The sequence below is a fragment of the Balaenoptera ricei genome, chromosome 3, assembly GCF_028023285.1.
Source record: "Balaenoptera ricei isolate mBalRic1 chromosome 3, mBalRic1.hap2, whole genome shotgun sequence".
In the NCBI taxonomy this organism is placed as follows: Eukaryota; Metazoa; Chordata; class Mammalia; order Artiodactyla; family Balaenopteridae; genus Balaenoptera; species Balaenoptera ricei.
In genome coordinates, this window is record NC_082641.1 from 95,680,172 (window position 1) to 95,692,606 (window position 12,435).

Here is a 12,435-nt window from a genome sequence, read left to right on the forward strand (position 1 = left end):
TATTTATTTATTTATTTATTTATTTATTTATTAATGGCCGTGTTGGGTCTTCGTTTCTGTACGAGGGCTTCCTGTAGTTGCGGCGAGTGGGGGCCACTCTTCATCGCGGTGCGCGGGCCTCTCACTATCACGGCCTCTCTTGTTGCAGAGCACAGGCTCCAGACGCGCAGGCTCAGTAATTGTGGCTCACGGGTCTAGTTGCTCCGCGGCATGTGGGATCTTCCCAGACCAGGGCTCGAACCCATGTCCCCTGCATTGGCAGGCAGATTCTCAACCACTGCACCACCAGGGAAGCCCCTCTTCCTCACTTTTGATGGACAATTTTGCTTGATATAGAATTATAGGCTGACAGTTTTTTTCTTTCAATACTTTGAATATGTCAACCTACTGCTTTCTAGTCTCCAAGCTTTCTGATGAGAAGTCAGCTGATAGTCCTATTGGAAATCTCTTGAATGTGACAAATCACTTCTTTCTTCTCTTGCAAGATTCTCTCTTTGTCCTTGGCTGTTGACAGTTTGATTATAATATGACTTGGTGTGGATTTCTTTGAGTTTATCCTGGAATCTGTTGAGCTTGTTAGATTTGTAGATTTATATCTTGCAAAAGATTGGAAGAGTTTTTGTACATTATTTCTTCAAATAATCTCTTTGCCCCTTTCCCTCTCTTCTCTTTTTGAGACTCTCACAATCTGTATGTTGGTCTTCTTTTTTTTCTTTTTTTTTTTAACATCTTTATTGGAGTATAATTGCTTTACAATGGTGTGTTAGTTTCTGCTTTATAACAAAGTGAATCAGCTATACATATACATATATCCCCAAATCTCTTCCCTCTTGCATCTCCCTCCCTCCCACCCTCCCTATCCCACCCCTCTACTGTTCTCCATAGTGGCTGTATCAATTTACATTCCCATATGTTGGTCTTCTTGATGGTATCCCACAGGGCTCTTAGTCCCTGTTCATTTTTCTTCTTCTTTTTTTTTTTTTTTTCTTTTTCTTGTTATTCAGACTGGATAATCTCATTTGACCTATCTTCAGTTTCATTGATTCTTTCTTCTTCTTGGTTAAAAACTGCTCTTGAGTTCCTTGATTGAAGTTTTATTTTAGTTATTGTACTGTCAACTTCAAATTTTCTATTTGGTGCTTTTTTTAGAATTTCTATCTCTTTATTGATATTATCTATTTGATGAGATATCATCCCCATACTTTCCTTTAGGTCTTCAGACATGCTTTCCTTTGGTTCTTTTAACATATTTAAAATAGCTAATTTTAAGTCTTTGTCTCATAAGGCCAAAGTTTAAAAGTCCTTAGGAACATTTTCTATTGACTATTTTTTCTGCTGTGTATGGGCATACTTTCTTGTTTCTTTTCATTTCTCATAATTTTCTTTTGTTGGAAACATTTTAAATAATGTGACAACTCTGAAAAAAAATATTTTCCTGCTTCTTCAGGGTTTGTTGTTGTCATTTGTTTGCTGAAAGACTTTTCTGAACTAATTCAGTAAAGTCTGTATTCTTTGCTATAGTAGCCACTGATGTCTATGTTCAGTTAGTTTATTGGTCAGCTAATGGTTAGACAGAGGTTTCCTTAAATACCTAGAATCAGTAAGTTTCCCAGTTTTTGCCAAGGGGTCCTCTCTATGTGTTGAGGCACCCCTTCAACACATCCAGGCAGTTGACAATTCTGCCATAGTCTTCACATCTGCCTTGAGCAGTGCCTCAAGATTAGCTAGATGTGAGAGTTTAGGGCCTTCTCAGTTCTTTTCTGAGCATGTGTACAGCCTTAGTCATGTGCATAGCTGTATACATGCATGTAGCCTTCTAGATTTTTGGAATATGTCGGAGCTTTTCAAAGCCCCCTATAGATATCTAATTCCTGAATTTTTCCCTTTAAGCTTTCTGTTGAGCTTAATGTTTGTCTCGAATGTTTGCCCACTGCAGGCAGTTGCAATGTTAAACAATTGCCTATGATTGTTTTCAACCAGTACCCCTGGGGAAAGACTGTTTGCACTGAGTCAACTCTGAATCTGGTCAATAAAGACAGCCATGAGAGTAGCATCTTCCAGGGAATCACCAGATAGTTCAAATAATGACAGTTCTCTCAGAATGAGGCTTTAAAGGAATTTAACACTTTCATGCCTCATTGAGTGCCTGCCAGACTGCTGGTTTTCACCACTATACCAGGCTGTTGATTTTTAAGTCTACTGCAGAACTGAGGAGAGGAAAATGAGAATAAAGCAAGTTAAAATGCCATAAAGCTCACTGATTTTTTATAGAGATTTGTCTATTTTTCTTGAACAAACACTCCATTAATTGCTGCAAGATTTTGGTTACTTTCTTGAGTTCTGAAATAATTAATTCTGACAATGTTTCCAGTGTTCACATTGGTTTCATGGAGGAGAAGATTTTCAGTGATCCTGGCTCTGCCTTCCTTCTGGATATCTGGTTTTTGACTCTTGATCAATTTATGATGTGCTGATTCAGGTCTGAAATTTTCCCTGGAGACCCCTAGGGTTAGTTTCTTTACTGATGGTTTACAACTGGATTTATGGGTCTGACTAACCTGGCTTGATTATTTAAAGAGCCTCCCTAAGAGTTTCTCCTTTGAGCTTTCTGTAAACAAGATTCCTTTCACAGACCTTGGTGGTTCAAGCTGGTGACATAGCATGGCTCACTCATGCAAATAAGGGCCCTTGGGTAGCTTGCACATGGGATGTCTCTCTGACTTCCAATGCTTGCCTGTATTCTCTTTCTCTTGCTGCACCATACTATTTTCCTTTAAATAAAAGCTTAGATGAAAATACCCTGTGAAAGCTGGTGAATCCTTTCAAATAACCAAACTGGGGAAATCTTTGCAATGGTATGTACATAAACAATATAATAGCATGCAGCTGCAGAAAAGAATGTGAAAGATATCTGTGGACTGATATGGAAAGACATCCAGGATATATTGTTAAATGAAAATGCAAGGTGCAGAATTGCATATTTAGTATACTATTTTTTTAAGTAGGAAAGAGGAGAAATACAAAGGTATATAATTGTATTTGCTTGATTTGCATAAGGAAATACTGAAAGAATACAAAAAACGATGAAAATTGTTAACTGTGGAAGTAGTGGAAGCAAGATACAAATTTTCCTATTGTTTCAGTTTTTGAAACTTATGAATATATTACCCATTCAAAAAAATTAAAATTTCAAAGTAAATGAAGAAAAAAGGAAAATAAAAATTAGGTCATGTGACCCAAGGGTGATAATAAAGTGTTACAGAGGTTTATAATAAATACCAAGAAAAAAGAAGATGGAAAAATAATAGACATGCCAAAGAATAAGCATAAATAACAAAAGTAAATAGCGACACAAGATACCAAGGAGAAGTTTCCCTTGGGTAGCATATAAAAGGCTTGAATTATTGTTTAGCTTAGGATTTCTGAAGGGCAGCACTGATGACATTTTGGGTGGGGTACTTCTTTGTTGGAGGAGGCTGTCCTGTGCATTGTAGGACATCTAGCAATATCCTGGCCTCCACTTACTAGGTACCAGTAGCACCACCCCTGCAACATTGTGACAACAAAATATGTCTCTAAACATTGCCACATATCCAGAGAAGGGGGCACCAAAAGTGATTCTCCCCAGCTGAGCATCACTGCTTTAGCTGATCTGAAGAGTGAGTAGATTTTCTGAGCAACTCATTAAAACTTTTTTTTCTTTTTAATTTTCTAGTGACGTTTTTCTGGCAACTGATCTGTGTCCCAGAACTACTCTTTCACTGAGATGTCAAATATTTCATATAAGAGTATTTTCTAGCTCTTTAAAAATTATTAACATAAGCATGACTCAACCAGTATGTTATTTTGCAACTTCTTTTGAGTGACATTAATGATTTATCAGAAATATTTTCCCTTTAATAAGATATTTAAATTGTTCAACCATTTGATGTGGTTTTATTACTTTGAAACTTTTTGTCTGGTAGCCAATCTCTATTTCTTTAATGATATTGGAGAAATGGAATTAAATAATCAGATCCACGTATACACTTTTCAGTGGAGTTTTTAATTTAAAATTGAGGGGAGGGACACCTCTAGTAGTTTTGTTACTGAGTCCTTTTCTTTTCCTTCCTTTTCTTTCCATTTCCTTTCTTCTCTTTCCTTTGTTTTTTAACCTTTCCTTGGGAGTCTGGAATCCATCAAAATCCTTCAAGAAATTGTCCAGGGAGTGGTAAGGCCAATAATTAATTAGCTCCATATCTGTGGCAATCCCCATCTGGCAATGACCTACACCCAGAGGGCCCTGCTAGCTCAGTAGCTCACAATTCTGACAGTCTGACTGGTGGTAGGTCCTGTAGAGGGAAACGAAAGGAGCGTCTCCTCCCTCAGCTCTACCCAGAATCTTCTGAGAGTGATGCATGTGGTCATAATTATTTTTAAATATGATTGTTCCATTTCTGAAGAAAGCAAACCAAACCTGTAATCAAGAGACTGGTCCACAGATTACAGCACAACCATCTGCATGAGCTTGGTGTTAAATCTCCTTTCTCCTCCCTGTCTTGTTCCGGAGGTCTTTTTGTTAATGTGATTAATTTCAGTTCGAGGAACTGGGAAGATCACATTTCCCAGGAGAATCACTTTCGTTTACCCTGTCTCTGACCTCAGGTGGAAGGGTTTCCTCATTGGAATGGAGATAACAGTTCCAAGCAGAAAAGCGAAGACCATTTTATGGCTGCGACGGAAAAATTCTCTTCATTCTGAAAAAAACTGAAGGAGTCTAAAGACGGCATACCCTCAGATAAATCATCGGCCAGCAGCAGGATCTTTAATCACCTCTCCTCCCTCTTCCCCAGCACCTCCTGAGTATTTGCAACGCCATTCTCATTTCACTCGAGTGCCTGCTCGCAGACTGGGAACTCGGCTCACAGGACGCGGAACTCTCCCAGAAGTATCAGATAAATAGCAAACAGATGCCGAGGATGCCAAAGACCTCGCCGACTAGGGCACCGCCTGGGAGATGAATTCCAGCCGGCGGTTTCCTAGTGGAAAAGGCTGGCCACCGGACTGTATTATTCTCTGTGCTTGAAACCAGTAGGTTTCGAAAGCAGGGCGTCCTCTTTCCCCGGGCAGGGGTGCGGAGAGCCAGACGCTGCCCCAGGACTGGAAACCCCATCCCTGGCAGTTGCGGATCTAAGAGGCGGCTTCCTGCCGTGCCCCTTCCCAAGGTAAAGCGGCCCTCCACTCTCCTTCACCTGGAGACGCAGACGCCACGCTCTCCGGTTTTTTGTCGTCCCGTCTTCCAGCTCCACTTCCCAAGCTCGGAAAAGGCTCCGGGACACCCCTGACCTTGTTCCCAGCCTCACACTTGTTGCCTGGGCCACGCGAGGCCCGAGCTTATGCAGGAGGCGAACGTAGGGCCAAAAATTTGGCTCCGGAAGTCATTTCAGACAGCGCGGCTGTACCTAGCAGGTTCATTTCAAAGCATGTGCCCCAAAGTCCCGGTTCGTAAGCCCTCACCCCAGACCCCAGCGCACGAATCCCTAGGTAGCGGCCGGCAAGTGTGCAGCCCGCAGCTCATCACTACAGTCAAGGAGTTGAGGGTGCTCTGTACCTGTCTCTTTTCCGACAACACCCGAAACCGCACCGGGTCACGCCCAACAAATCCCGTGAATCCAAATACCCCCCGTCGGAGGTGCCCAAATTCGAGTTTGGTCCGACCGTCCCCTCCCTGCGCCTACTCTGGAAGCTCCTCTGCGAGGTCTTTCCCTTCAGACCCAAAGGGGCGCGCGCTCAGTTGCGCCAGGTCCGCCTCTTCCCCAGGCCCTGGAGGGGGCGGGGGTGGGTAGGCAGGGACCTGGATCTGATTAGCTGGGAGGGGAAGCCGAGGTCCCAACAACTCTCTCCTGTCTCCCAGGCTCCTCGACGAGGAGGGAGGGACGGTACAAGAGAGGAAGGGCGGGGGTCCCATCACTGAGCACCCAGGCCGGGGGTCTGAGCCGACGCTGCCGCCGCCGCCGCCAGGCTCTCACCTTACCCCCAGCCCCGGGCTGCGGCCATGGGACCCCCTTCCAGCTCCGGCTTCTACGTGAGCCGCGTGGTAGCCCTGCTGCTGGCCGGGCTGGCTGCCGTGCTCCTGCTGGCGCTGGCCGTACTCGCCGCCCTGTACGGCCACTGCGAGCGCGTCCCGCCGTCGGAGCTTCACGACCGCGGGGGCCCGCACGCCGCGCCCTCCCCGCCAGGCAGGCAGGAGCCGGCGCGGACCCCGAAGCCCGGCCCCACTCTGGAGAAGGAGGTGGCGCCCACCCCGCGCAACTGGCGACCCCCGGGGCCCTGGGACCAGCTGCGCCTGCCGCCCTGGCTCGTGCCGCTGCACTATGAGCTGGAGCTGTGGCCACGTCTGAGGCCAGAAGAGCTCTCGGCGCCGGCGTTGCGCTTCACTGGCCGCGTGAACATCACCGTGCGCTGCATCGCGGCCACCGCGCGGCTGCTGCTTCACAGCCTCTTCCTGGACTGTGAAAGCGCCGAGGTGCGGGGACCACTGTCCCCGGACGCCGGAGACGCCACCGTGGGCCGCGTGCCGGTGGACGAGGTGTGGTTCGCGTTGGACACGCAGTACATGGTGCTAGAGCTCGGCGAAGCCCTGCAGCCCGGGAGCCGCTATGAGCTACAGCTCAGCTTCTCCGGCCCGGTGTACCAGGACACCAGGGAGGGACTCTTCCTCAATCTCTACACGGACCAGGGTGAGCGCAGGTAAGGGCAGGCCGGCCCTGGCCTCCTCGGCCGCCGTCCCGCATTCCCCGCGCGCAGGCTGCGGGTTCACGTGCTTAGGTGCGCGTCTCCTGCCCTTTGCAAAGAAACCCACCCCATCTTTCGCGAAGTTTTCTTCTAGAGTCAGAGGGTGAGCGCCTCCTTCCTCCCTTTCCCTCTTCCTTTGGCCAGGTTTCAGCCCCATCCCTGCCCATCCAGTTCGTTTCTATCGTTGCCCCTTTTAAGGTCGCTGCTACCGCAAAAGTTTATTGTCCTCTTCAGAGAACCCCTTTGTTCTCTAACCCAGAATTTACTCAGGGCAACGAGCAAACCCCTAGCTACTCAAAGTTTGGTCCAAAACTTTGAGTAGCTGGTCCGCGGTCCCAACGTAACATCTGGGAGGTTGTTAGAAATGCAGACTCTTAAGCCCCACCCTCGACCAAGGGGATCCGAATATGCGTTTTACCGGAGCTCCTCGGGTGATTCACCCGCGTTAGAGTTGGATAAGCACGGCGCTAGAGCACCGTTGCCGCTCTGCGGTTCCTCCCCAGCGCCTCTCTGCGCTTTTCCTGCCCTGACTCTTTTGCCTGGGCGCTCCGTAACTGCTGCTCTTGCAACAAATAGACCCACGTCGCGGCTGTTCGTTTCACAGTTTTTTTTTCTTTTTGCTAAGGTTCTCCAAAACTTCAGAATCCCCTTTCATTCCTGCCCTCCCACCCCCTGCCCGGGCCCCGCGTGTCGTTTTGCGGGTGAGCAGCGGCATCCCCTCTCCTCCCCGCTCTTTGACCGGCTATGTGCGAGAGTTTCGGGATTCAGGGAAAAAAAAAAAAAAAGTAAAAGCGATGACAAGGGACCTCCCCTCTGAGTCTGCAGGCTCACATAGTGTACACGTGTTCTCTTTACACTCGTTTGCGATAGTGTCTCCCACACGGAATGCTTCCAGCCCAAGAATTGCCTCTTTCCACGCTCTGGGACCACATTACTGACCCCCGGCAAGCGCCAGGGAAATGTTCTTTTTTCAAACTGGTGAGCTCCTGCTTCTCTCATGCAGTGGTGGAGCCTTTGCGGTTTACACAACTGCATGTGCTTTGCCCTTTATTATTAGAGAAAATGTTCTCAGATGTTCTCTGAGGGAAAGAAACCCACTAAATTACCCCCTAAATCTTCTCCTGCACTATTTTCAAAACTTCAGGGGTTTAAAATAAGTTTAATAAGCTGGCCTAAGTGGAAGCATAATCTGTAACTTTTGTTTTTAAGGACAGTATGCTTGATTTTTCTCTCAAAAATGCATCAACACCTGAGAAACAGTTTTGAAAAGTTTCTCATGAGGATAATGTGTTACTGGACTTATGGGCTCTGGAAACATTTTGAAATAACTGTGTATTGTTAAGGTGCAGGATTTTTCAGAGGGGGAGAAAAGGATGCTTTTTTGCACACCTACCTGACAGTGTTTTCTGCTGTCAGTTAGTAAATCTTCCTCTCTTCACCATCTCTTTCTTCTTCCTGTCTTAATGGGGCTGTGGCCTGGACAAACTGCCCTAGCAAACACGGGAAAGGAAAGTCCCTTTCCATTTTTCTATTGTGCTGCCAACTCTAGTAGTAACTAGAAACCATATTTTGAGAGCTTTCAAATTCAAATAAGCAGAAAATTTAATAAAGTCCTACAGATGTTCATAGACCTAGGTGGAGCTCCAGAACTGTGGCATCTTGAGAGAAGCTGTTGCCTGGAAGTTGTTCTTCTGAGTCTCTGCTTCTGAAACCAGGAAGAAGAGAAACCTGCAGCTGAGCTTGAAGCCAAGGTCACAAAGAACCCGAACAAAATGATGACTTATGATGAGGCAGATTTTGGAAGCCCAGCAAGCTTGAGTTTGTGCTGTGTGACTTGAGGCAGTCCCTTCACCTCTCTGAGTTTGTTGCCTCATTCATGGAATAGACATAATAAGTGTCAACCTTTGGAATGTTGTGAGAATTAAGTGGGAAAGGGGGCACTGTGACTGGCATATAATCTGTGCGGTGATGGCTACTATCATTAGCTTGGGGTAAAATTATCCTGTTATCTAAACACGGAAGCTGCCACGTTCCTGGTAGATACGATTCTAAGAAGGTTTCTATATGCAGAGAAATTGCCCACTGTTTTCACATTTTTCGTGGGGTGTCTGTAATTCCAGCTGCAGCGGTTGGAACATGATTACTTCTGTTCTTTGATGGTCCCTAATCACAGTCCAGACAGGCTAATGTTTTTAAATAATTTTACTCAACTCTAACGGAAGAGAGAAAGAAGGTCAATCCAGAAAATACAAAGAGCATCACTATTTGACACTTCTAAGGTTTAGGTTACAACTTGCTAGCTTCACAGGTTGCTGGGGATGCTTTCTACCTGTGCTCAGCCTTTCTCTACCTGACAGGTGACTTCACATTTCTGTCATAGAGGAGCCATCTACTGGATACCTTGGACATGTGCATCTTCCATGTGTGGAAAGTTGAGAGCAAGATCCAAACGTTAATGTCCCTCTAAGCAGTATTTCCCAAACTTCATTCACTGGCATATGACTATTTTCAGATTTTGCTGTATTCACATATCTCTGGCCCTATTATTTGCTAAAAAAAGTTACTTGATTTAAACAAAAATGTTAAGTAGATTTATTGAAAAGCAACTCTATACCATTATTATAGATGGAAAACCATTTGAAATTTATAGAAAGGAATGGCACAGACTAATACAATGAAAACAAAACCTTGTTAATAAGTTCTAGCTATCATTATTGTCTGCTGAAGGATCTGAAGGCTTTGAATCTGAAGGCCGCTCTCTCATTCTTAAAAAAGGGAAATTAGAATTAGATGTTCAAGATAAATAACACCAAAGCAATGCTTTCTCTTGACCTAATCAGAATGATTCATAAATCTGAAAGGACTGACTTTATCATGTGTGAGTCTGATCTATGTAATAGTGTGTCTGAGGGCTACCAAAAATCCTTCTCCATCTATACTTTGGGAAATCCTGCATTAGAGTAGTGGTTCACACTTTAATGTGCATCAGAAACACCAAAGGAGCTTATTAAACATGTAGATTCCAGGGTCACACCCTCAGAAATTCCAGATCAGTACACCGATGTTCATAACAGCACTATTCACAATAGCTACAAGGTGGAAGCAACCCAAATGTCCATTGATGGATGAAAGGAAGACATAAAATGTGGTCTATACATACAATGGAATATTATTCAGCCTTAAAAAGGAAGGAAATTCTGACATATTCTACTACACAGATGAATCTCGGGGACATTATATAAGGGACCTAAAGTAGTCAAATTTATAGAGACTTAAAGTAGAATTGTGGTTGCTAGGGGCTGGGGGAGTGAGGAGTTTTTCTTTTTTTGGCTGCATTGGGTCTTTATTGCTGTGTGTGGGCTTTAGTTGCGGCGAGCGGGGGCAACTCTTCGTTGCAGTGTGTGGGCTTATTGCACTGGCTTCTCTTGTTGTGGAACATGGGCTCTAGGTGCACAGGCTTCAGTAGTTGTGGCACATGGGCTCAGTAGTTGTGGCTTGCAGGCTCTAGAGTGCAGGCTCAATAGGTGTGGCACACGGACTTAGTTGCTCCATGGCATGTGGGATCCTCCCGGACCAGGGATCGAACCCATATCCCTCGAATCGGCAGGTGGATTCTCAACCACTGCGCCACCAGGGAAGTCCCAAGTGGGGAGTTTTTGTTTAATGAGTGCAGAGTTTTAGTTTTGCAAGATAAAAAGAGTTCTGGAGACTGGTTGTACAACAATGTGAATGTACTTAACACCACTCAACGTTATACTTAAAAATGGTTAAGATGATGAATTTTATGTTTTGTGTATTGGGTTGGTCAATATGTTCATTCAGGTTTTTCCATAAGATGTTATGGAAAAACCCAAAGGAACTCTTTGGCCAACCCATATTTTCCACAATTAAAAAAATTTTAAAAGCAGAAACTTTCTAGAGCAGTGAGTTTTGAGTGGCGTTTGGAAATTTACATATTTTAACAATTGCTGCAGATAAACATCTTTTCAAGCTTATTTGCCATCTGTATATCCCTTCAATGAAATGTCTCTTCATGTCTTTTGTCCATTTTCTAATTGAATTGTTTTTTTATTTTTTTATGTTATATTTATTTATTTGGCTGCATTGGGTCTTCGTTGCTGTGAGCAGGCTTCCTCTAGTTGCGGCGAGTGAGGGCTACTCTTCATTGCGGTGCACGGGCTTCTCACTGCGGTGGCTTCTCTTGTGGAGCATGGTCTCTAGGCGTGCAGGCTCAGTAGTTGTGGCGCACGGGCTTAGTTGCTCTGCGGCACGTGGGATCTTCCCAGACCAGGGCTCGAACTGGTGTCCCGTGCATTGGCAGGCGGATTCTTAACCACTGTGCCACCAGGGAAGCCCACTGAACTGTTTTTTTACTGTTGAGTCCTGGGATTTTTTTAATATAATCTACATCTGAGTCCATTGTGAAATATATGGCTTACAAATATCATTCTGCCAGTCTGTAACTTGTCTTTTAATCTTCCTAATAAGGCTTTCAGAGAGCAAAAGTTTTAATATTAAAGAAGTCCAATTTATCGGTATTTTTTATAGAACATACCTTTGGTGTAATGTCTAAGAATTCTTTTTTTAAAGACTTTGTTTTTTTTTTTTTGGAGACATTTTAGGTTTACAACAAAATTTAGGGGAAAGTAGAGAGATTCCTCATATATCCCCTGCCTCCACACATGCATAGCCTCCCCCATTATCAATATCACTCACTAGAATGGCACTTTTTTTTTTTTAACTAAGGATGAATCTGTATCGGCACATCATAATCACCCCAAATTCACAGTTTACCTTAGGGTTTACTTTTGGTGGTGTACGTTCTATCTGTTTGGACAAATATATACTGACTTATAGCCATCATTATAATACCATACAGAGTATTTTCACTGCTCTAAAAATCCTCTATCTGCCTATTCATCTTCCCACCCTCCCACTCTGCCCAGCAACCACTGATCTTTTTATTGTCTGCATAGTTTTGCCTTTTCCATATGTCATATAGTTGGAATCATACAGTATATCACCTTTTCAGCGTGGCTTCTTTCACTTAGCAATATGCATTTAAGATTCCTCCATGTCTTTGCATGTTGCAATAGCTCATTTCTTTTTAGTGCTGAATAATATTCTGTTGTCTGGATGTACCACAGTTTATTTATCTATTCACCTACAGAAGGACATCTTGTCTGCTTCCAAGTTTTGGCAATTATGAAAAAAGCTGTTATAAACTCTGTGCACAGGTTTTTGTGTAGACATACATTTTCAGCTACTTTAGGTAAATACCAAGAAACATGGTAAACTTATGTTTAGTTTTGTAAGATACTGCCAAACTGTCTTCCAGAGAGGATATACCATTTTGTATTCCCACCAGGAATGAATGAGGGTTCCTGTTGCTCCATATTCTTGTCAGCATTTGATGTTGTCAGTGTTCTGGATTTTGGCCTATATTCTAATAAGTATCTCATTGTTTTAATTTGCATTTCCCTGATGACATACGATGTGAAGCATCATTTCATATGCTTTTCTGTATAATTTCTTTGGTGAGGTATCTGTTGAGGTCTTTGGCCCATTTTTTAATTGAGTTGTTTGTTTTCTTTTTTAAAATTTATTTTATTCAAGTCTAGTTGATTTACAATGTTGTTAATTTCTGCTGTACAGCAAGGT

At 43.9% G+C, this 12,435-nt stretch overlaps 1 protein-coding gene across 1 annotated transcript in view; it reads left to right on the forward strand.

Moving 5' to 3' along the window:
• Positions 1–6,034: 6,034 nt before the first annotated feature.
• LVRN (laeverin) overlaps positions 6,035–12,435 on the forward strand; it is an 87,683-nt gene continuing 81,282 nt past the window's right edge. The window contains exon 1 of the mRNA XM_059919419.1: positions 6,035–6,729. Coding sequence (XP_059775402.1) covers positions 6,035–6,729 — 695 coding nt within the window. The remainder of the gene's footprint in view (positions 6,730–12,435) is intronic.